Genomic DNA, 25,473 nt, shown 5'->3' on the forward strand with positions numbered 1-25,473 from the left:
AACAACTACATATATATTAGTATATAGATTTACCAACTACATGTATCATTTTTTTAGTAAGTTATATTTTGGGCAATATAGAAAAGTAATAGTTTTTAAAAAGCATTTTTAATGGTATGAGACCACAACTCCAAGGATTTGGACACATTAGAAATCACATAGGTCACAAGGTATTGCTGTATGCATTATAGATCCATTCTTAAACAATTGCACTATTCTTACATTAAGTAATTACCCATATGTTTCATCTCAATGCTAATACTCTTAATCAACTTACCAAATTTTTACTGTTCATATGTATATGCTTTACTGATATGTTATTCTCAGTTCACAACAACCTACATTCAAGCTAACAACATGTTATTAAAGTACTTGTCATGTAACCCCAATATTACAGCTGGACAAGCAATGACTTGTTTCAAGCCACAATTTCAAACAGTGGAAGAGATGCAACTAAGAACCAAGTCCCACATCTTGAAATTAATGTTTTGTAATTTAATAATCCAAATTCAGTAGTTTACAATAAGACAGCAATTACTGAAAGTCATAAAATATTCTGATGGAGTTTTAACATGCTATAATATTACATCTAGGGATCAGATTCAGTTCTCATTTCTCCCTTTTTGGGATATGGTTTTCAAGTTAATAGGAATAAAAATGGACTTTGGTTATAATAACTGGAAGTTTAAAACATATACTAAATTTTAATAAAAATTGGACTAAGTATTAAGCAGATACATAAAGCCTTTACTTCCAAAATTATATTGTATCATTACTGAATATTAGTAAAACTTCATCTGGAATGTTAAAAGCCATTTAAAGAAACCTGTGCTAAAAAGATTTAAAGTATTAACAAAGCTCAGAAAGGGTGTTTATAATAATGTCCATATAGCAATGCCCATGCAGTAAGGTCCATCCAAAATGTACTCGTTAAGAAATGCAGTTCAGGAAATGGAAGATAAATACAAGAAAGATAAACCTGGACAAAACATATTCTTTGGTTCTGTCCAGCTTTAACAGCTCATAAAGGATTTGCAGGTGAATTAAACAGCTCCTACCAGAATCCCAACCTAATTCTGAAAGGGCTGCAGCCAGTGATATGCTGAGCCCAAAGGAAAAGTCTGTTCTTATTTGGTTTTTATTAGCCCAGACTTGATACAGAACTAACACAGCCAAAATGATTTTCAACAAGCCTGACATGTAAGGAGATTAGTGCTAAGTAACCAACATCATTATTGCTGAAAGCATATGTAAAGCAAAAGAGTGTTTTTTCCTACATGCTCTCACCAAGAAAATTTCTTGCGAGCTTGTTCTTGTTCCTGATCCCAGAGAGATGACTGTTCAGTTTTTAAATAAATTAATTTATCATTTTCATTTGCAGCATTCCAAGTATAGCCAGTTGAAGTGTGACCTGGAGGACAAGGCTGATCAGTCTGATTCTTCACCAGCACAACAACTCCTTTTACTGAGGAGGTAGAGTCCTGTTAAGCATAATTACAATAATGTTTCCTCTGACAGATTTTTTGCAATCCTATAAAGAAAAATTCCCAAGTATTTTACAATATGAAACCTGTTATGCACACTACAGTTACTGCATTGACACAGTAAAGGAGCAAGTGTTTCAGCCTTGAAACAAAAATCCTAGTGGTTTCATTTTCTCTAAGTTTTACTTGGTTGTTGAAAATGAAATATAATCTAACTGTACATTTTGGTATGTCATACACAAAAGTGTTGCCAATGAACATAGGTTTGTGATTATCAGTCACATTCACATTCAAATGACTCTACAGAAGTAACTCTAAACAAAACCCATCCTTCACTAACCTGCTCCGAGTTGAGCTGTGAAGAACCATCTTGAAATATCATAGTAGTGATAAAAGCTGCTGCCTGTTCTATAGTTGCAAGGAGTTTCCTTTTTTCTTCACATCCTAAACTGCTGATATCACAAGGAAACTTTCCAGAAGACTTTATTTGTCCAGGAGTACAGCTGTGTCTTCCTTCAGGTAGGAACATGCAGGTATTTAAATGCAATCTTCTTGTTTTCTCTGAACAAGATGTAGACACATTTTGCCTTCTTTTAAGAGGAATAACTATTTTGTTTTCCCCATCCTTCAGGGCTTTTTCTTCTACTGAAAGACTCCTTTCTTGATATTGCCATTCTGGGAAGCCTGAATCCTGGTAACAGCTCAGTATTTTGGTATCTTGACAGCCAAGTATTTTATCCATATGCACTGTCCTGACTATCTGACCAGCAGTTTTTTTTTCAGGGCTGACAGTTGTTTTTAATGTGGCAATTCTGAAATCACAATCCTCCTGAGAAAATCAGAAATTTTTAGCAAACCAACTATTTGACTTATAAGGAGAAACTAAAAATTCCACTAAGTTAGTTTAGATAAGCTTTCAAGAAAGCAAAATTCTATTAAAAACTGTTGATATTAACAAAACAGAGCCAGTTTAGGGAAACCACATTACATAAACCAAAATTCAAATATGTATCAGTAGAGATTTTGTTGACATATAGCATTTGCATCCACAACCACTTCTTTTTTAACTTAATATTAGTCCAAAATGGCAAATTAACAACTGTAAGAGGCATCTAGTCCAGTAACCTCTCTTCCACAGTGACAAGGGTGTTATTGTCTGAATAATATTGTCTGAGGGAAGAGACCCTTCATCTTTAGCTTCAACATTCAGAGCTCTTTTCATGACAGCTTCATTTGTTATAGACTTTTGGCAAGAGACTTTAATGACTGCTTTGGAATCTCGAGTATGTGAATCAACTGGATCCCTTCAAGCAACTTACAGGATTGCAAGACATAAAAAATATATTAAAAAGTTGCATTGAAGTATTATGAGCTGTATGAATAAATGTTACATTCTATTCTGTTTAATCCACTACACCCAGAACAGTTTTTCCTACTCCAGACAGTCCCTGGGTCCCTCTACAGCAGCATGCTACTGAACAGCATTAAGCAAGATGCTGCATCGGAGTGCTTGAATTCCTCCACCCTCACGTTCTTCAGAGATTTCCTTGCTATGCTACTGGCCCTAGTGCTTTATTACTATTTATTTTACTAGTTTCTTCTACAAACTGCTCAGCTGAAATAGATTCTCTGCCTTGATTTCATGAACAATGACTATAAGCAACCAGTGACCCTTCCAAGATTCCCCAAGGTAAATGTGTGTTTAACTATTTACAGATAGACAGATTTGCATCTTCCCTCAATACTTTTTGTGCCTCAGTCACCATTAGGCCTTAGAGAAGCTGGCAAGCTTTCTGCTCCTGAGGCATTTGAAACAAATATCTATTAGTGATGCATTACAAGCTTTCCCTCAAAGTTATTTTAAACTACACCATTGTATAGTTCATTTAACTTAGTCAAATGAGGTAAGTATAGAATAATACAAATTCTGCTAAGTTCACATTTTTGCATGATGAAATTTTTTAGTAGTCTGCTTTGTATTGTCTCTTAGCCATACTACTTTTCCCAGACACAATTTAGTATTCATTTCAAATCATCAATATTCTGCTTTGAATAAATCCCTATACTACCTACAAATTTTCTGGGTTTGGAGAGCAATTCCATATAACTTCTTTTAAAAGCTTCTTAAATTTTATATAGTTTTCTTTTTGAAAATTAAGCATTACTGTCTTACCTATTTTTCAATGCTTCCAAAAGATTATAGTCTCTGTAAGAGCACCTGTCAGCAGGGAAGACTTTGGACCTGATCTCACACAGAATCAAAAAATTTTTCTCATGAGTTCTCTAACTGTTCCACAAAGCAGCTGTGTCCTAATTTTCAGTTGGAGCATCATGCATAAGCTTAATATTCATCAACTCCACTGGAAAGTGGCTGAAGTCTCTCACAATTACTGTATTTTGGTCTCTTCTAGCCCAGTCTCATTCAGATCATCTGCTGTCATTACCACTGCAAAAACTGAGACCTCCTCCCTTCAACAGAACCACCAGGTCCTGCAGGGCCCCCTCCAGTCCCCAGGATGACATTTTTCACTGATCAAAGGCTACTGTCCACCTCCATCCCATGTGTATTGACTGAGCAAACCACAATGACAAAGCCAGTAAGTTTGGGGCTTTTTTATGGTTTTACAATATTCCTCAAACCACTTCCCATATTCCCAAACTTTAGAACTATAGAGTCAAGTGATGAAAAAGGCTTGAAACAGTTTTAGATCATACTTCACAGGATCAACTCTACACAAAAGCACAATTACAAGGTTCTAAGTAAACAGGCAAAGGAAGCTAATTCAGCTTCTGCTACTACCAAAATGAATAGTGGCTGTTCTACATGAAGACAAATGAATTGGGCTTTTGCAATGCTAATCAAAGGTGAGCACTATAAAGTTACCAGAAGGGGAAAAATCCTAACACAGAAGGGCCAAATGTTTAAGAGCCATAGAAAGACAACTAATTCACTCAAGTGCATTCTCCAGACAAAATGCAAATAGTTTTATCATTTAACACAGCAGAATTTAAATTAGTACACTCGAGTAATTATAGAACCAGGAATAAGCAATTCTTTTGAACCTTTAAAGGTTCAAAAAATACGAACAAAGGAATTTAATTATTAAATCAGAATAATACAGCTGGAATTACAATTAACCACAGAGAGAAACAGCAGCTTCCGTGAAGAACTGACCTTCTATTAGAAATAATGACATGGCTGCAAGTAGAAAAAATGACTCCCAGGATGTAATTTCAGAATTTATGTCAATGTAGGAAGATCTCATTAGATGCAGTGAGTCAAAATTAGAGTGTCATGACTACAAAAAGGGGTTCCACTCCTATCCATGTGCACCCACAGCTACATGAGTGCCTGTGAGCCAGGGTAATTTGTAGGGAACTCTCTCATGCCACACAAGGCATCAGTTCTCTGCATCCTGAGCAACCTGAATGGAATTGAAGGGTGCAACATGCACCAGAGTCAGAGTAAGGAAGGCTGTGAAATTTACAGCTGGGATTAGTTGCAGCATCTGCAACTCACCAATCAACTCAATGGATTTTACAAGCAAAGCCTGAGCTGGGGCTGCCACAATTACCTGTTCCCACCCTTGCACTGGCTCTCACTCACATGCACACCACACCAAATTCAGAGAAATTATTAAACTCAAAATTAGGCTCCCTAGTACAAAGTAATTTTTCATACAAATCAGTTCACTTTATGATTGTTCAGTAACAGGAGCCTGAGAACACTTCTAAACTCTGGTGACTGATGGTGGCAACCTCATTTCTGATCAATCTGTCATAGAAGATCAACTTCCTAGAAAGGGAACTGAAGTTGGGCCCAGCTCTTACAAGTAAATATAGGCCAAGTGTAAAATAAGGCAGAGGAAGTTACCTGCATAAAATGTATCATGATAAAGCTTGCCATGAAAGAACCAATCTGTAACTTCAAACCTGCTACAAAAAGACTGCTTTTAGTGGTTTTCAATCTTACAAAATGCTTGCCTTTTCATTTCTCAGATGTGCATCCTTATCATGTAGTTTATTTTCCTTTGTCTTCTCTGTACCTTTAAAAAAGAATAAACAATTTACAATACAAATTAATCTGCAAGCAGCCCATAAAACTTAGGTTTCATACAGGGTTATATCACTGAGACTTTTACCAAACCTGAAAGAATTGTAAAAAAATTTCCCTTGAAAACCATTTATCAAGTTAGTACCAAGTTAGTATTCATGCTTAAAAGGGCCCTGCAGGTTCCAAAATATGCATGTGCAAAAGACTGTTCTGTCACCACTAAGAAAAAAACTACCTAAAATTCACTACAAAGCAGAAAAACCTTTTCCATGGTATTCAGAGGAAGCATTACTATAATTCTCTAATTATGTCAATTTCCCTCTTTCAAGGAAACACAACTCATTTTGTTCATAGTAAAGCTGGGGGTATGAGCATGAAGGAAAAAAAAAAGAAAAATACAAACTCTAGAAACTTTACAGAGCTTAACTGTTTTCTTGGAATTTGGCAGCACTATTCCATAAAACCTTTGTTCTATAAAGCATTATTTGTATTTGAGTTTAGCATGACCGTGTTTCACCTGCAGGGGATAATTTTTTTATATTGTTCATCTTGCAACAGAATAGGCAGGTAAGAACCAGGTAAGAGAGACCAAGGAGATTTCAGACCTGACAAACTGACAGGAAGATAAGGTGACAGTCCCACGAGAAGCAGCCCAGCCACCAGTGCTGGGTCTGACAGAGCACAGCACAGCTGGGCCCCCACTGAACTGCAGAGACCTTTAGCCCAGGCTCTGAAAGCACAGATGCTGCAGCTCCAAGAGGCTTTGCAAATTCACCTCAGATTCACACCATGGCAAGTGAAACCATCAGGACACGTTTCTTTTCTGTCTTAACACTATCCACAAGTCCCAAGAAGAAGAGAAGCAAGTGAAGGCTGGAATGAAGGAGCCAGGGGTAACAGGTTAGCAGTAATTATCTCAGTGGGCAAAGAGGAACAGGGAAAAAGAGAACTCCCCTCAAGTGCAGGTCTCTCCAGAGCTTGCAATTAGGATTCCTTTATGTCTCAATTACCTTATTGCCCAGCCAAAAGGCACCTCACAGGCAGAGTCTGTGTTTTCTCCCCCCACACTGAGTACAACACTAAACTGCTGCTGTCAGCTATGAATTTGCATTACCAGCAGCAAGATACTTTCTGAAACAATAATGGTGTTGACCAACATCAAACAAAGCATAAGGTAACCTATTTCAATTTACTAGAACTGCTCTTAAAAACACTTGTCTGGGCAAATCAAGACCTTTGTCTACATAAGATAAGCTTATTTATGCATGCTGGTCTAAGTGTAGAATCAGACACTGATCCAGCTCAAACTTCTAACCTAAGCCGTTAGAACAGCCAGTTTGTAGTGTTAAACATTTTACTTTGTTTTCTCAACACTTTCTGCAACAATGAGAAAATAAATTAATAATGAGAGTATCTGAGTTTACATTCAGTGGTTTTAATTGTTTTACAGCTGGACACTTTTCCTTGACAAATCCAATCCCAAGAGAAGGTGATGAGAATTATTCTCTCCTCCAGCACACAACAATCAGTATGACAGGAATTGAAGAGATCTGAAACTTCCAGTTTCTGAATTATGACAAAGTATCACCAGATGGCAGCAGAAACCCATCCCTGCCTTCCAGCTCCTCAAGACTTGATGGAAAGATTGGAGCTCCACTGCCAGGATAACCACAGAATTTCACCAACTAGGTCAACACTGCAGATATTTGTTCTATTTGAGCCCAATATTTACCTTCTAAAGACAAAACATTTTTCCATTAAGTAGAATTAAAAATTTAAAAATCTATCTATAAAATACAGTTCAATGCAGTCTGAAACAGACCAACTAACATCAGAGGTTTGCAGTTGGTTTTGGTTTTTTAAGAGAGGTAAAGTTCTCCTTCTTTTCACACACTAAAGCTATATGTGTATATATATGTACAGGCAATGACAAAGTAGCAAGAGAAGTAAAATATCAAAGTGAGGCTAAAAAGAAACAGAATTCTCTTTAAAATCATCTGGGTTTTGGTCCCAGATGTACCATATACAATGTAACATTTTAAAATTAACTCATCCCACATTTCTTTAAACGTGTATCACTGATTTACACAGTGATACTGATACAGATGAACCTTTGTCACTGCTACACCACCAGGCTCCACTGATCCTACTGAATACTCTACTGAAAGAGGAGCCTGAACCATTATTAATATACAACAGTGGCTGCAAAAACCACGCTGTACACAGGAATAAATGTTAGATTTAAAACCCATTGATCAGATAATATTCCAGCATCTAGTTTTCAGGAGAAAACAGACAACTGAAATTAAGCAAAACTCTTAACTTCCTCCTTCTTTCCAGAGCCACAGTTTGACTGACTGTGACTTGCACAGAACTGAGAATAAAACCTGCACCTCCCCAGTGTCCACAATGTTCTAGATCTGCTGAGGCACTTGTAAGATCACCTAATTTGGTCTTTCACTGGGACTTCTGTTCACTCTTCCTCCTAGAATTTCACAAGGAGCACACTGCTAATGAGTATGTGTTTTAAGAACAGACATGAGTCTGGAGAGCTCACAGGTTTCCTGTTAAGTTGCTAGTACCTCCAGTGATCTTTAAATATCTGATCCAGAGTCAAGTTAATGTATGCATCTAATTTACAACACTGTAGTACTTAAGGAACAGTTTGAAATTCCCATATAATTCTGTATCACACAGCAGGAACAGAAAGAGAAAAAATTAAATTGTTGGTACCATTCCTTGCACTCACATAACATTATTGAATTGGAAAAGTCCCAGTAAATGTCACAGTAACAGTTTAATTCCTTTTCTAAACCTGGAAACCTGAAGTCTCACCTTTTCTTTTTCCTCTACTTAAAAACAGAGACTAGAAGTTTGATATTGTGTTTCAATTTTTCAAGAGAAAAACACAAACAGGCTACGTTTTACTCACTCTGGTTATTTTCTCTGTTAGTCTGAGCTTCTACAGGAATAGACTGCAAAGCTGTCATAATCCTCTGAGCAATATTAGATAAAGGCACTTTAGAAATCTCTCTTCCTATGTACCACTCCATTTCTAAGGTTAAACCTAAACACAGAACACAAATTATGAATTAATCAGGGCCATGAGTAATCCTCACTTATATGCTGTTGAAATTAAAGACAACATATAGTGAACGTGTTTAGCCATTCATTCTCAATGGAAAATTACATTTGCTCCCAGACATGCCTATCAGTACTGTATTGGAAATAAAGATGTAATAATTTATAAAAACAAACTTCTTTGAAATAGAGTTTTAATACACCAATTAAAAAACCAGCAGTCCTAAGTGCAGATAACTTGTACTAAAAGAAAACAAAATTTGACAAATAAAACAAGAAGTATGTATGGCTCAGATTATTTTCCCCCTCCCAGCATCTTTAAACTAGTCTGCATCTAACATGTACATACAGTTACTGTTACTAGTGCTTGGATTTTATCAGGGAAGACATAATAAACTTTCAAGTAATTGCCAAAATTAAGGCAACACAGGATTAAAGAAACAAGCAATACTATCACAATATACAGCCATTAGTTAGATGCTGTTTCAGAAAATAATTATCATAAAAGACCTCTACTTTCTTAAATTTTGTATAATTGATGCATTCAAATATATATTAAATATATATCAAATATATATAGCTATATATTGGTAACTTTAAAATAGCTACTATAGCTTGTCAATTTAAGAAACTGGGCAGCAATATTTATAGACTCTACAAGCTTTGACCCCAGCTACTGTTGTTGTAAATGTTCTTTCTCTGAAAAGGAGCTGGTTTTCCAGCTGACCTGTCCATCTTCTGTAATACCTACAAAATGCTTGGGAGAATCCCTAGGTATCACACACTCTGGAGAATCACAAGGAACAGGGTCCACACTGATAACTTGTTGTTGTTTAACAGTTAGACCAGAACATGTAAAACTTGACACAAACACGAGAGAAATATCCAACATTTTAAAAAATACTTCAAGGATCCAAGCTGTGCAAACCAATCACTCTACCAAAACCTGCTGTTGGCTCAATTATTCCCATACAAGTGGGTAGCTGGAGTGCTGTTACTCTGGTCATCTCCCACCAGATCCAGTGCATGAGCAGACTGTCAAATTTAACCATCAGCAAAAAAAAAAGTTCCTCTGCCTACACAGAAATATTTTTCTTGGCTCAAGACCACAGGTACATTGCAACTTTTAATACCTAAAAGTGCAAATATTTGCATCTAATTCAGAGGAACACCCATCACTCTGCATTAGCACTGGCTATATCCATCTAGTTCCAATTAGCAAGCATGTGAAGGAAAGGGTGAGAGGTGGAATGGCTTTCTTTTCCCTGACATTCCAGGAGTCAGAAGCACAATCCTTCCCTGCACTCAACTCCTAACTTCTATGCCTAAGCGCAACACTTCTTTCCTACTCAGGGTAAAAAAGTGCTCCCTGACTTCTCAGGCTGGGAAGCAGCAGCCACAGCCCCAGGGGCAGATCAAAATGAGAACCCATCAGACTAAATACAAAGAAGACACCGTGCCTGAGAACAGGCCTGGAAAAAAGAACAGATTCGCCACAAATATTAACCACACTGAACTGGATTGATAAGAGTTTGGTATTTAATAAGATACACAAAATACAGAGTTAAGCAGCATGAAATCCAGACATAAAGACACCCAACCAGTATGCTAAAAAAAAAATTACACATTTTGAAATAAGTTAAAAAAATCACATAGAAGTTAAAAGTGTGCCATCAAAATAGTTTTAAGACTACTGTTACTGAATTTAAAAGAATATACTAACCTTCATCAATATGTACAGTGCTTGAAAGCAAGCACAGCTGATTCCATCAAAATAGAAAAGACTGGAAGTTATCATACTATAAAAGCCCATTTGGTTCCATTGGTGTATTAGGAAGCTATATAAAAATTTGATAAATGGGCTAACAATGCACATGAAAGCACAAGTATGAAAGCATCAGCACTCTGAATTGAAATGCCTATCATTACAAATTATAAGGAAAATTCAGAAGTACAAAAGATATTTAAAATTCTTGTTCATTGACAAGCCACAATAAGTATAGACTGGTTTCAGTGGAGAAGATAGGCCCTAAGTTAAATTAAGAGATAGAGGAATGGTCTTAAAACAGATGGTCTTGGTAGTTAAAACAGATTCTGGTACATATTCCAACACATTTCTAACAAAATCAAGTCTTCTTGGAAGAACTTTAAGGGAAACAATCATGGAGTATCTGCTGCCTTTGAGATCTCTCCTCTTCACTATGAGTACATTACATCCTTGTTCCAAAATCTGGAATACCTTCTCCACATTTATTTTGCAGTTCAAAAAGTTCTTAGCATGCAAAAAGACTTAACTGAAGGGTGTGACACGTTCCTATTGAAGCCATGCTGTGTGCAGCAGCAATGAACACACGGGCCAGCAGAAGAGCAGCCTGAACATCATCTCTCAAATAACCAACAATTACTTCATATCCAAGAGTTCTGACAAAACTGAGATTGAATTCAGCAGGCAGAAGAAGCCATAAAGCAGCACACAATCTCAGCTGGTAACAGTGGCAGATAAGATTCACTGCAGTGACAGCTAAGTGTCAGCCTTGACAAGCTAATGCTTATTACTCCATAAACTCATAGACAGTTTACATTAACATTTTCTTAAGAGTGCATTGCTGTTTAGACATTAAGAACTCCACTGGTTGTGCAATTCTTGTCTTCCAGACCACTGGCTTTAGCCTGAGACTGCTGTTCAAGCTTCTCCACCATCTCTTTCAACTGCTCTTCATCTTTGAAAAAATACACATACAATTGTCTTTCCATCTGAAGCAGCCTATTGGACTCTAAAAAGCTTCTCTTCGACTTCAGATCAGCAACCAGATCCTTAAGGAGATTATTTAGTACACCTAAATCCACTTCCAGTTGGTGAAACTGCTCAGTAAGTTCCTAACAAAAAATAAAAGACAAAAAATTATTATTTTTCTATTGTTAATATATTAGCTGAACTAGAAATATGAAAGGTTTTTTGCTTTGGGAAGCCATTTGTTTGTAATCAAAAAGTAATCACAAAAAACCAAACAAAGACAATAAGGGATTCCATTCAATGTATGTAATTTTTGAGCTCCATGTAACAGAACTCATCCTGTATTATGCCAATGTAATTTCATATACTCATTGACCAGATGAGTTAAGACCATAAGAATCTGAACCTGACCTAGAGATATGAATGAATTACATATTCCATCAATTACAAGTCTTCATTGCTAGTCAAACCTTAAAAGGGAACAAACAAGCAGAAAAAAAGCACAACAAAAAGCCAAGTCAATTTTACAATTAAATAATTAAATACCAGCTACAGTTTTCCCAGCTGGCATTCTTGTGATAGTTCAGTATAAGCAGACTAATCATTTACTTGCACATTATTCCCTTATTAAAGGAATTACTTTTCTTGAGAAACAGTAGCAGTAGAAAAGATGTCATATTTTAAGAAGTAACTTAAATCAATAGGAAGGTACTTGATTTAAAAAATGCAATCCCTAAATACCTACTGTTCCAATTACAGTCTCATTTTTAAAAACTGTTCTATATGCTGTAAATTCATCTGACAGATGAATGTTAAATATATTTTTATGTAATTAACCAAGGAAGTATTACGTAACACAAAATTTCCCTTGATGCATTTTTGAGGTATCTACAATGATTTAAAAACCATAACAAGATGCATTTAACAAACCCTGTTCCCATTTAAAAGAAATACCTGAGAGCTATGTAGCAGGATTGTCCTACTACAACTGTCCTTCAAAATTCTGGTATTTTTATTTTGTACAAATGATCCACCCATGGCCAGGCTTTTAAGGGGCCAAACTGTACTACTGGGGTCTTAGAGGTAACAGGGGAGAAAGCCCATATTTAAAGAAGAGCAACTTAAATGAGTTTTCCAGTGACACCCTACCCAGACAAAGGATCTCCCACACCACAAGCTTACAGGAATACAGGACTGCACATGCCTTTGAAAGAAATTCAGTTAAATTCAAGTTTGCTCAAAACCAAAAAAATTATCAGCTGCCAACATTTACAAAATCCAGCATTAGCCAAGAACAATGTAAATGTTCAGCATCCGTCATCATCACGTTAATAAATTTGTTGCTAATTAGTGGGGACGGTTTGCATGTCTAGAGCCTTCACACTATACTTTTATCAGTAAAAGAACATGGCACACAATGCAGGAATTTGAAAAAAAATCATGAAGGGCTCACTGGACTGCGGAGCTGGATCCGATTTGTTCCACAATAGAGAGCAGCACGAAGGGCGTCCACATCCCCTTCCAGCCTGGACACCAGGAGAGACTGCTCCTGGGCAGATGCTGCCAGCTGATCTTCCACTGCAGCACAGTCCTGCTTCAACTTCTGAGCCATCTGCTCCAGGTTTTTGTATGTTTTAAACAATTGTTGTTTTTTACTTCCTCCTTCCAGGAGCTGATACAGCCTGTGACAAGCAAAGTTAGACACACAGATGTTTTAACTTTCCTAAGCACTCTATCATCATTAGTTAAGAGAACATGTCTGTGTTGAGAAGTCAGAGGATGAGTAAGGTAAGTTCTGCTGAGGGCACTTTTACAACACTGCTATATGTCCCACTGATTTCAGGATTCCATCTATATACAGTAGTGGTTAATAGGAATCCAAAATATTTCAATATCAAATTAGCAGCAATGAAATATTAAAGTAACAGTAAGTACACAATGAATGCAAATAGAAGTTGACAGTGTGCTTTTGCCAACTATTCCCTGACACTTCAAGAGCTGCAAAATAAAATGGATTTTTTAAAAGTGCTGAATGAAAGCAGACTTCAACAGCCAATGAGAAATAAGAACAATCTTTGTAACATTTTCAAGCTTACTCAAGTATTTCCTGTTTTCTATCTCTCTACGAAGAGACCACTAAGAAATTCTCCAATTAGTTCCAAGTCATGCAAAAGACAGCAATACACACTACAGCAAACTGTGCCCTTACACTGCATCAGGAATGGCCCAGTAAGATACAGATGGATTTTTTAGTGCTGAATGAAAGCAGACTTCAACAGCCAATGAGAAATAAGAACAATCTTTGTAACATTTTCAAGCTTACTCAAGTATTTCCTGTTTTCTATCTCTCTACGAAGAGACCACTAAGAAATTCTCCAATTAGTTCCAAGTCATGCAAAAGACAGCAATACACACTACAGCAAACTGTGCCCTTACACTGCATCAGGAATGGCCCAGTAAGATACAGACAAGGTTACATAGTCCAAGTGTTCTACCTCCTCTGCATAACAAAATCTCCAGGAGCTGATCCCTAATAAAAAATCAGACTGGCTTTATTAGGAGAAGGAGCTATATTTCAGAAGTAACTGAATGCCTTTCAAGTGTCTTCTGTTTACAAACCCTACAAGGTTTTAATTCTTTCAAATTGCCTAAAAAAAAAAAAGTAGCCAGAAACATTCAGTGATTTGGAGACTTTATAATAAACCTGAACAAAAATGTGACAAGCTGATACAAACACACAATAGGAGTAAAATTAATGCTTCCTAATTCTTCCAGTTATTCACCGTGCCTAACCATACTCAGCTATCACTTACCAATTATTAAAAAATCAAACTCATTTAAAGCACCATTCTAAAGAAGCAGGAAAAGTCTGACAGTAACACACCTATAATTATACAATTTATCTCATCAGAAGGTTGAGTTTTGAAGAGCAGCACAGCACACATCCTTAACTGTATCACCTGAACTTTAAGGAGACCTAATTATTTCGATGGTGAAAAACCAGCCTCCTACATGGGTGCCAGGACACTCAAACCAGACGGCAAATCAAGCAGTAAAAATGAGCTGAACCCATGACAGAGTCCGAAGGAGTCATTCCTCTCTCCCACCACACGGGGGGTTTTGGGGGCTCAGCTGAGGCCGTGCACACAGCCTGGGAAATCGCTGCTGCCAACATCTATACCTCTAGAGTATCAGGAGGTGCTAGATAAGACAGGCTTGGGTTTAAATATTCTTCAGGTTATGGATATTAATTAGGAATGCTTCAGCAATATTAAAAAGATTGATAATTGAACAGTTTTTCCTCAGGCAAACCTGAAAAGAATTTCAAAGGACACGGAAGAAACAAGTTTCACATCCTGAAAGCTTCAGCTCTTGAAAATTCAAAATTCTAATTAACTACAGCAAGTAAGTAAGAACTTGGCAGCAGGCAAGGCTTACCTTGCCTGAGCCTTCATCTCCCCAGTATTACTTCAAAGAAAGTCCAAGAGTGACTACAATACTTACCTGCAAGCTAAACCATCCTCTGGACCAATAGTGCTCCTTGGCTTTGCCTGCTCAGTTTGTTCAGCCATCACCTGTAGTCTCTGCTGCAGCTCATCAGTGCTTTGTTTCAGAGACTCCACCAAATTCTCAAGCTGGCAGCCGAACTCCTGGTGTTTCTTCATCTCCATTTCACAGCCCAGCTGAATAAATTCAAATGATGTTTTCTGTCTTATCAAATGCCTGCCTATTTTATCTTGAATTGCAGCATACCAGTGCTGCCGAGCAATTTGGTGACCTAAGTATTCTTTCACCACTGGTGCAGTCAGAAGTTGTGCTTTCTTCTTAAGAAGGGGAAGCAGCTCTTCATTATTTATCTGAGCTATGTCTTGTTTAATTGCTGAAATTTCAGCACTTAAACTAGATATTTGAGCATCAATGTTTTCCTGTTGTCCAATACCCTGCATAAAACAAAATATTTGTGAATTTTTTCATAGTTCCTGCCAAGCCACATCCCAAACATTTCTTCAGTTCATATAAGATTCATGTATTTATGTTACATTTAGCTACAAAATTAAATGAAAACTCCGCAAGTAGTTTTACAGAATTTTACAAATTAATGCAAATACAGGTGAAAAGTAGATAATAAATACATTCCAGTAAAAGGTAATTTATTTGTATCACAGGGTCACAAAACAGTTTATTGGGTTAAAAATAAAAGAGCTGCATCTTACCTAGCACCAATTTCAAGCATGCCTAACTGAAATCTCACAAGAAAACATAATTTTTTGTGTTTAGTCAGATATCAACACTGCTGGCAGAATCAATCTTTTTCAAATTACCCTAATCAATCAAGTCCTATATACTAGTCATCCATAAATGAAAACATACAGACTGACATGATGCCTCAAGTTATTCCACGTCTGGCATAAGCAAATACCTTTCCTTTCATCATGATTCCTTCACAAATTCCACTAACCACATCTACCTGACACTCACTTGTTGAAAGACTTCTGGGGCTTCAACCACCAGATTCATTTATTTGGTACAAATACTTGACTTGCCAGAGTGAGTGAACTAAAACTTTTTAAGCTTATGCTATGCAATATAAACATTTATCATATTGGCTCTCTGATACCACAGAATTGCAACCAAAGCTAAGATTCCGTTTACTGTACAAAGAGCCAGTTCTAATTTGAAAATTCAAAGTTAAACTGAACTAGAAAGGTACTATAAAATCTAAGATTTTAAAGGCAGTAATGCTGGAAAGTAGAATTAAAGGTACTCTACCATACTGAAGAACTTCTAACTGTGGAAACTGAAAATATTTCACAAGAGCAGTTTTGCAAGCAAGACTAAAACTTCATAAAAGTGAAACTCCACTACATAAAAACGACTGAAATAACAGTAACTCAGCAATTCCTTTCACTAGATCCTGTGGAACTTGTCTGTCTAAAACTCCAGTACCTTGCATCACCCTTTTACCTTACCTTGTCCAAGGCCTGCAGCAGGCTCTCTGCACACTTGATAGCTGAATTTATGCCCTCCTCTTCAGCCTGCAGCTGAATTAGCTGGTTCTGACCACAAATGTACGCTGCCTGCAGCCTGGCTATCTCTTGCTTCTCTTCACAGACTTCCTTAGCCTCATCAAAAGGGACTTGCTTGATTAAATCTTCAAGCTGAAAGCTGCCTTCATGTGAATTTTCAGCACATTTAGAAATACCTTCATACAAAAGCTTTTTTAAGTGTGATGTAAGTGCTGCAGTGTTGTGTTCTTCCACAGACAAATATCTGTCCAAAGGAATTCGGGAAAAAAACAATGAATGTGCATCTGACCCTTGTTCTGAATCTGAATCAGTGAAAAAAGAGGCAAATTCCTTCACTGCAGCTATAAGAGACTGCAGTTCATTGTCAAGCTTATTATTTGCTGCAGTAAACACTTCCAGTCCTTCTTTCCAATCCTTCCGTGCTTCTTCCTCTCTGCTTTGGAATGCCTGTAACAAGTGGCTGTTTGTAGTCACCAAGAGCTGAAGTTTGTTATGCCGATGAATTTGAAGGTTTTTGAAGTTCTGAAGAGTTTGAAGTTCATCCTCTAATTTCTTCACTTCTTCCCTGTCCTCCTCTTGGCTGCTGTTTGTTGAAGCCACAGGCTCCAAGGTTTTAAGGACTTCATCCAGTGCATTTCCTTCCAAAACAGCCTTACCACGGTGGGGAAGATTATCAAAATCTTGCAGTTCTTCTTCAGATACCATGCACTGCCCATTTATGTTTCCACAAAACCACTCCAAAAATGATTTGTCTGCTGAAGACTCAAACATCCAGTCAAAATCTTCTCCATTAAGCTCATCAGCCTCTGGATATCCAATTCTTTTAAGAGTTTCCACAAAATCCTTTCCATAGCTCATGATGAAAATATATTTGTAAGCAGAAAAGATCCAAACACATGAAAAAGTCTGGGGTATTATTCCAGCTTTAATTTTTTGGCCATTTAAAAATTAATATCCAGTATTTTAATAAAAAGAGTCTGTGCAGGAAAAAGGAAGTGTCAGATCACAAAACAAAAACAACCAAAACCCTGTTATGGATTAATGTGGCTATTCAAAGACTTGAAACCAATTTCAGATATCTCAGTATATTTTGTTGATCAAATCAGGACATATTTTTGTATCAATTACGTCCCAGATCATTGTAAGCACCTATGTTTTTCCTTAAGTCATATAAACTTATTATGGAAACAGGATAGTACCATTAATTTAAAAGCAACAGGTGTTAATATTGTGCAATTCATTGGCCTGCAAAAGTAATTTTATTTACATGATTTTCTGCATATTCATTAAAAAACCACCCACAATTATTTTAAATCTTCCAAAATGATCAGGGTTTTCAGTTTGTTCTAAAAACAAAACTACAGTGATGTTACACTGCATTTCAAGATCTTGGCCATAAGGGTTTTTTTACCTCAACAGCAAGCAGAATCTTGTCTTCTAAACTTTTGTTTTAAAGTTTCCTCTGAAAATGGAACGAGAAATACTTTAACATATAAATACCTCAGCATAAAACTGCAGATTTTTGATCAATTATAAAAAATTAAAATTAAAAGCAGTGTAAAAATACTCTTGTGAAAACGGTCACAACTTACATGAAAATGGAGTTTGCTGCTTTTCTGTTTCCTAGCAGCCTTGGGATCCTGAAGTGTGCGTAACAGACAGCAAAGGATATAGGATAAGTTATCAACAGTCAGGAAGCCTTGTCTGCAATACTCTGGTAACACTAAGGGACTTTTTTTTTTTGTTTAATATTACTTAATATTTTGTTTCGAAAACATACATTTCGCCTGAGAGCCCCACTCTGCCTGCCTGGAGCACTGAACCAAGTAAAGCCATTTCCCTAAAGCTCCCCGTGTGTCCTGACTTAGCTCAGAGACTGCAGGTGACACAGAATATTGCACGAGCTTCGTGTCACCGCTCCGAGCTTCCTCTGCCCTCCGTGCTTAAAAGGGCTGTCCTCAAAATACATAAATATAAGCGCCAAGAGGATGGGGCCACACTCTTTTCAGTGGTTCCCACTGACAAGGAGTAATGGCCATAAAGTAGAACACAAGAAGTTTGACTTTAACATGAGTTCCACCTTTACGTTGAGGGTGGCAGGGCACTGGAACATGCTGCCCGGCGAAGTCGTGAAATCTCCATCTCTGGAGACCTTCCAAAACAACGTGGACGCATTCCCGGGTACCCTGCTCCATGTGACCCTGCAGCAGGGCTGGACTGGATGCTCTCTAAAGGTCTCTTCGAACCTTGCTGATATAATGGGCCCATACACAGCCCTGTGTATGTACACACGCCGGGCCACCACGGCACTGCCACTGCCATCAAACACCACCAAGAACAGCTCTGGAGCCCTGAGGGAGCCCCCGCCATGCCCGGCCCCGCCGCGCAAGCGGGACCCTCAGGGGCCACGTCCCGCCCTGGGGCAGCCGCGGCCGCCAGCCACAGAGGGACCCCGGCCGGGACGAGAGGTCTGAGGGGAGCGGGGCCGCGGTGGCTGATCCCGTCCCGCCGGGAGCGAGCCCCGAGCCCGCAGCACCGCCCCATACTCACCCCAGAGCTCTGCTCCGCCGCAGCGGCGGCTCGAGGGGAGGGGAGCGAGGCGGGAAACGGCGGGAAGGCTGAAGGGAGCCCCAGGGAGGGCTGAGGGGAAGGAGCGGGAAGGCTCGGGGAGGGCTGAGGGGAGCGCGCGCAGCTCGAACCGCCCGCCGCGCGCGCGCCTTTCCCGCCCCGCTCCCCCCACCGCGCTTGCGCGCGCGCCCGCTCCGCCCTCGGGGGCCTCCCGCGCACGCGCGCAGCGGTCCGCCTCGCGCGCGGCCGGTGACGTCACGTGGGCGGGGCTCCCGCGGCCGGGCCGCCCTTCCCCTCAGGGCTCCCGGCCGGGCGGGATCGCTTGGTCCGGTCCCTCAGCCCCGCTCCGCTCTGTCCCTTCAGCTCCCCGCTGACTGCTCGCCCTTTCCTGTGCCCCGCACACCAGAAGGGGAGGATGGGGCAGACCTGAGCGCAATTGATGCCGTCCAGCTTTGACCGCTGTGCCCTTCAGCTTCCTTGAAGCCCAGACATGGCTGGCGGCGGGCACTTCACCGTCCGTGCCCAGTGTCGCTGGTTTTCACCCCGCTTAGTCCTTTCGGTAATTCATGGGCTTTATGGCCCTGGATCTGCTTGGTGCCTTTTTGAGCATGCTGACACATAACTTCACAAGGCAACATCCCAGAAGTTTATTAAGTGCTGCTTGAAAAGTCACTTTCCTAATTGTTTTGTAGTTCTCTCTAAAACCCCTCAAATGATTCCTGGTACTAGCGTTCCAGGATTTGGTCACTGCCACCTCTGCATGTACCTTACCCGTGGTATTCATGGCAATTTACAAACCCCCCAGAGCATTTTCCTTCAGCTTTGTCCTCTCCAGTTTGGAGAATTTTGGAGTCCCAAAATTTGGCCTCTGTAGAGCCAGTGCTCCATTCCGTGCATTGTTCCAGTGCTCCATTCCCTCATTGCTCCCAACATCTTCCTCTGAGCCTTTCACAGCATCGCTGTGCCTTGCTCAGGGTGCAGAGACCAGGCTGCACAGAGCCCTCAGGACATGGGTGTGCCAAGGTTTCCCATGGAATCCTCATTTCCAGTGCCTTCCCTTAAAATGCTCCCTGTTTTCTTGCTGCTGCCCCTGAAGGTACCAGAAAGCTCTCGCCACAGACTGCGGCACCTCTGCATTGCAAAGGCTGGTTCTCAAACGAGCACCTTGCAAACTTGGCACTGACACTCTGAGCATCCTTTATCAGCCACTCCTCGAGTTTAGCCATCTCCACTTCCTCCTTACATTTCGCATGCCACATTTTCCTGGGCTTCCCCATGTGCCTTGCAATAGCCTCCTTAAATTTCCCAGTGAGTCATACAAGGTGGGGGGAGGTTTATGCCATGTTTTTCTGTTTATGTTAGACATTTTACCTTGGCTTCTAGAACTGTATTTTTAAGCCTTATGGATGTTTGCAGGCTTCTTGGTTTGGAACTGCTCATTTAGGGGTTTTTTTTGGCATTTTCCCCCATTTTTGCATAAGTCATTTTCTTAAAATTGAGTATCTGTTTGCTTTATTTGTCTTGCATTCATCTTAGTGTTAAGTTTAATTATACTGTGGTTGCTACTATTGAGCAGCTCACCCACTAATAGAGGATCTTGAATTAGATCCTCTGCTCTGCTGAAGACTAAATTCAGAATGGTATTTCTTTTTGTTGTGGTTCACAGGGCCAGTTATTCTAAAAATAAATAATTTATTGTATCCAGAAATGTTATCTCTACATTTCACCCTGATGAAGCACTGACCCAGTCCGTATGTGGGTGGTTGAGCCCTCCCACTACTTGTCCTAAATGTGCAGCTTCTCTAATCTCACTTAATGCAATTGTTGAAGTGAACCAACACAGGGAAATGAGCAACCTTGCACCTTAGCACAGCTAAGGCAAGCTCACATTAGGCTTTTTTTTTAATCAAAATCAGCACCTGTATCACTTGCAAAGTGCAGAATATTGGTTTCTGGTGTAATGTGGCCTGTGCAAGACATTTTTAGGCTAAACCCTGACCTGGCAGTGAGTTCTCATGGGCAAAAAGAACTGAAGTGTTGAATTCCTCCCCATCAGATTACAGTCTGATCTGCAGCTGCAATTTGGGCTGGCTGAAGTTTTCAAATCATCTTGCAGATAGAGTGCATTGTGTCTGTCCAACAAGGAAGGAACAAAAGCATTCACCAGCTTATTTCATAATGCCCTGCTGTTTCAGTTCAGTTACTTGCACCAAAATGAACTTCTCCTACAGCGGTATTGTGCAGACTTGTGCTTCACAGTGTTGTGGTTTGGGGTTTTTTTTAAATAAATATCTGTGTAACCCATGTAAAAAAATGCCTGCATAAAAGCAAATTTTAAACACCTAGAAAAATTCCTAAAATTCTGCTGTCCAAAGGCAGCTCTGGCAATGAAGTCCACAAATACATCTGATAAAAGTTTGCCTGTCTTTTGTCTATCAAATTGTCTGCCTGGGTTGCTGTGACTCGTGCCTTCAGTTCCCTGTGTGACTGCTTCCTCTCCCTCTTTCCAGACTCACAGAGCTATGATGTCCCAGCTCCTTTGTGGCCTTTCCCAAAGCCCATGTCCCATCTGTTCACCTCTTTCTGTAGCAGGTTTGGAGCTACGTCCGTGCTGGCCAGTGGCCACCTCTTGAAAACTGGGAAGAACTCAATTTGGCCATGTTCAGTGCAGGAAATAATTTATTTTTATTCTACCCAGACATGGAATTTCTGTGGAAGTTTTCATCATGAATTATTAATTGCAGGCTCCATTCTATCTCTGCTTTGTCAAATTTGGTGAAAATTAGCCAGAAAGTTCAGAAGTTATCAAGAAAAGGAGGAGAGGAACAGATGGATGAAAGAGGAGTTGACAGACAGCATGATCTCATAATCCCCGCTGGCACAGGAATTCAGGCTAGAATTGAAATATTTTAGGTCAGAACACTGTGAACTTAAAATTTTCATTTTCAAAGAACAAGCCTCTGAAGAGAAACAAATTTTCATCTGTTAGACCATTGATCAGCTCTTAGGGCAGAGATTAAACAACAGCCTTCTACAAACATATCATCAAAATTTCTAACAGCCCCTTTCCCCACCCAACCTCAGACCCATGTGCTTCAGCATTTGCTTTTGCAGCTCCTTTTGGGTCAAGATTGTTTTCCTCTGATTCATTTTTTTTTTTTTGGTTGTGTTCAGTCAAAACATAATTAAGGCTTACCTTACCCTTTTTTTCCATTCTAGGAGCAGTTGTTTTGCATCTGTTTCCTAGAACTGGAGAGGCTGCTTAGATAGCATATTGCCTTTACAAGCCATTTTATGGTGAATTCCAGCAGATTAAAGCATAAACATTTCTGGAAGGATGTCTGCAAGCTCTGCAGTATTCCATCCATACCGTGTTCTGTTTGTTCCACTGCAAAATATGACATCATTGTGGCTGACACCTCAGAGAGGAGCTCTGGGTTAGCTGTTGTCTGAGGCTGTGACAAACAGCCAGGGAGTGCAGTGCCACCACACAGGCACTGCAGCTGCCCCCTCTGAATCCTCCCACTGGGATACATCTGTCAGATGAAAAACTCTACGCCCTTTGCTTGTTATTGCTTTAGGGTTTTGTTTAGGTTATGGTTTGGTTTTGGGGGAAAAAAAAATCAGCGCAGAGGAGGCAAGGAAATAGGCTTTTAGCTGGTGAACTGTAACTGTACAGCTTTTTGCTTTTGAATCATGCTGCACATCTGCTCTCAGCAGCAGGATTGCAAAGGTCCCTGCTGCAGATTGTTGGAACAACAATTATTCTTTGGAAACACCCTGTCCTAAAATGTAATTAATTGCTTTAAGCAAAATTGTATTCTGGATTAAGCACAACTTTTAAAGTGCCATGTGAACTTTTATTATAACAAAGTCAGAAGACAAGAATTTGGCACAAGCTTGCTTTCTTTGCCAAGTGCATGGATCTTCTCTCCAGAGGAATGGTAGATTTCATTCTGAGACCTTGTATTCCCAGAAAAGCAGGTCAGAGTGATTAGTTTCCTTCAGCTTTGTTGGATTCAGTACTGTAAATATACAAGAAGCTCCTACACATTCGGGCTACTCCTAATGTCTTTAAACATATAATGCACAAAGGGATATGTTCTTTTTCCTAGAAAATTGTTCATTTGCTCTCCTGACCCTGTTTTGATTGAAAACCCCAATTTTCATCCTGATAGGCAAGGCAGGCTTCTGGATGTTTAGTATTGAATTTGAAACATCCATCATTAGCAAAATGAGGAAATTTATTTTTCTTTTAAACAAATGGTATGATATGACAAATGTCATAAACAGAGCTGTACAGATCATAAACTGTACAGGATTTACAAAAATGGTGCTACCACATCTATAACAATTTTTTTACCCAGTGCAATTCTTGTGCTGAGAAAACTGGTGCTGTCATGAAGTACAGCACTGCTAAAATCTTATTATAGTTATTTTTTTTTTCTGTTGGAGATTAATTTTAAAAAGTGATTAAGTGCTATATTGTATTTTATGTTTATTTTGTGATAAAGTTAATTTCAAGGAAAACTGTGATAGAAAAATTAGTTTACTATGCTATGCACCTGAATATCTTACTGATACAGCAGTTCAGCTTATTCAAGTAAAATATGAATGTGTCAACTAGCTACTGGTCATGATTTCAATGTGAAACTACTATTTCTGTGTTTTTAAGGTACCACTGTATTTAGAACCAACATGCATGACAAACTGAAACACAAACTAGGGGATGTCACACACTGCAGCTGAGAGAAAACAATGTAATTTACAGAAGGATTTAAGCTCCCTCCTTCCTCTCATCTCTCATCAGCTAAAATGATTGTTTTTGTCTGGCTGCACATCACTTGTGATGTGACTTTCATATTTGACAAAATAAACATGCAGAACTTGTAGGCTGTCTTTTAATGCTTTTTTTTCCCTGTCTTGTACTGAGCTGAAATTATTTCAAGTATAATTACTTAGAACAGACACTAATGCATTTCAATTTGCACTTTGCAAACAGGTTAGTTTGTCTTCAGAAATGTAATAGTGGAAATTTATACAGCACCCATGGTTAGAGACAAATAAGATTAATGACTGTTGGGGTTTCAATGGGCCAGTGTGTGTAAAAGAACTCTAAGCAGCACCCCAACCTTCATACCATGCTATTAATTTGAATTGCTAAAACACAGTGAGGTCCTTATGAAATAGCTGACATGAAATAAGCTGACATGTAAAGATTTGCAATATGTAAAGAACTGTGAAGAGAAGAAACACTATGCACAAAAAACAAGCGATGAAAGTTTAAGAAAAACCTGAGTAACACAACAAAAAGGTATAAAAATTTGTATTTATATTATGACGAGATAATGATACAACACAATGCTACAGAACGTAGCAAGCGCCATGTACGTGTGTACAAATGGATCTGTATAATACAGTAAAATGCATCTCACAGACTATGAACCATTCCTTTGGCTCTGGGACCCAGAGGCTCTGGCACAGAACCCACTCACTAACACCTTTAGGTAACAATTTTACCAGTAAGCAGCAGAAGGCTCTCAGTCAGTGCTTCACCTGCACCAAAATTTCATCTGAAACACCCATCCTGCACAGACCCTTCCAATGCCACAAATCCTGTGTAACCACAGTTTATGCCTCTCGTGCAAAATGAAAGAAAGGAATTCTGAACTTGGCACCTTCACTCTGCTTTGCCAAGAGGCAAGCCTCTGGCTGGCCATGCTCCCCAGGAATCCTTTCCTGGGCTTATTTACAATACTTCAAGCAGAGAGAACAGCCAAGGTGACCAAATGGTCTTTTCTGTTTCATATACCCCCTGCATTTGAATTCTGGGTAGCTACGGAACACACCTGGATGTTTTCTTTACAGCTACCAATTAACAACAGTGCATTTAGACAGTCACTTAAGCAAATTGGCTCATTTCATTGCTGGCAAAATTAATTTCTGATGTGTTTGCCCCATTAGTATTTGTAGGGAGTACAACTCTTCCTTAACAGGTTCCTAAAGGGTCTCAATTATTCTTCCATCAATTTTAGAAAGTGTAAGTTAATGGATTAAATATCAGCACTGTTACTGGCTCATACCACACACAACCGATGCCCTCTACCATTTAAAAACAAATTTAACAGATTTATGAAAGAGTAATTTGAAGACATTCCTGTATCAGCAGCATCATAAAATTAAATATATAAAATTAATCTTACTTAATTAAGAGCTGTGATGATGTGGTTCTTTTCAAAAATGTGTTTCTTTCCACATGGCTGATCTGCAAGGATGAAAAATTTCACCACTAATTACCAGTCTGCCAAAAAGTTAGCAAAATGGTGAAATAATCACTTGTCCAGGAGGAGAGACTGCTCTAAGTACCTCCAGGAAAAGCAGAAGTACCCACCCAGAGCAGGTTTGCAGGCAGAGCCCACACTTGTGACTTCACCTCTTTCTGTTGCCCCGTTCACCTCTTTTGGCATTTTAAATTCACCCACTGAAATGGGTCATGCAAAGTGTAGTCAGATGCTCAGAACACTG

The 25,473-nt window shown here is 39.1% G+C and overlaps 2 protein-coding genes across 5 annotated transcripts in view; both read right to left on the bottom strand.

Annotated features, from left to right (window-relative positions):
- The window catches only part of POLN (DNA polymerase nu), an 87,511-nt gene extending 78,968 nt beyond the window's left edge, over positions 1-8,543 (bottom strand). The window contains exons 1-4 of the mRNA XM_039723955.1: positions 8,471-8,543; positions 5,469-5,530; positions 1,825-2,313; positions 1,288-1,481 (exon numbers count right to left, since the gene is read on the bottom strand). Coding sequence (XP_039579889.1) covers positions 1,288-1,481; positions 1,825-2,313; positions 5,469-5,530; positions 8,471-8,528 — 803 coding nt within the window. The 5' untranslated portion in view covers positions 8,529-8,543. The remainder of the gene's footprint in view (positions 1-1,287; positions 1,482-1,824; positions 2,314-5,468; positions 5,531-8,470) is intronic.
- Positions 8,544-10,150: 1,607 nt separating this feature from the next.
- Positions 10,151-19,043, bottom strand: HAUS3 (HAUS augmin like complex subunit 3). 4 transcript variants are annotated; one of them, XM_039723997.1, is made up of 7 exons: positions 18,931-19,043; positions 17,973-18,020; positions 17,792-17,842; positions 16,324-17,357; positions 14,858-15,294; positions 12,807-13,035; positions 10,151-11,496 (listed from the first exon to the last, which is right to left on the bottom strand). In XM_039723997.1, the coding sequence occupies exons 4-7, from the start codon at positions 17,236-17,238 to the stop codon at positions 11,230-11,232; spliced, it is 1,848 nt and encodes a 615-aa protein (XP_039579931.1). In that variant the 5' UTR covers positions 17,239-17,357; positions 17,792-17,842; positions 17,973-18,020; positions 18,931-19,043; the 3' UTR covers positions 10,151-11,229. The 4 variants fall into 4 exon arrangements, with proteins under 4 accessions (XP_039579931.1, XP_039579932.1, XP_039579930.1 ...); XM_039723998.1 differs by lacking the exon at positions 17,792-17,842; XM_039723996.1 differs by having other exon boundaries at positions 16,324-17,842.
- Positions 19,044-25,473: the final 6,430 nt, after the last annotated feature.

The sequence above is a fragment of the Passer montanus genome, unplaced genomic scaffold (genome assembly GCF_014805655.1).
Source record: "Passer montanus isolate IOZ18808 unplaced genomic scaffold, ASM1480565v1 scaffold51, whole genome shotgun sequence".
Taxonomy (NCBI): Eukaryota; Metazoa; Chordata; class Aves; order Passeriformes; family Passeridae; genus Passer; species Passer montanus.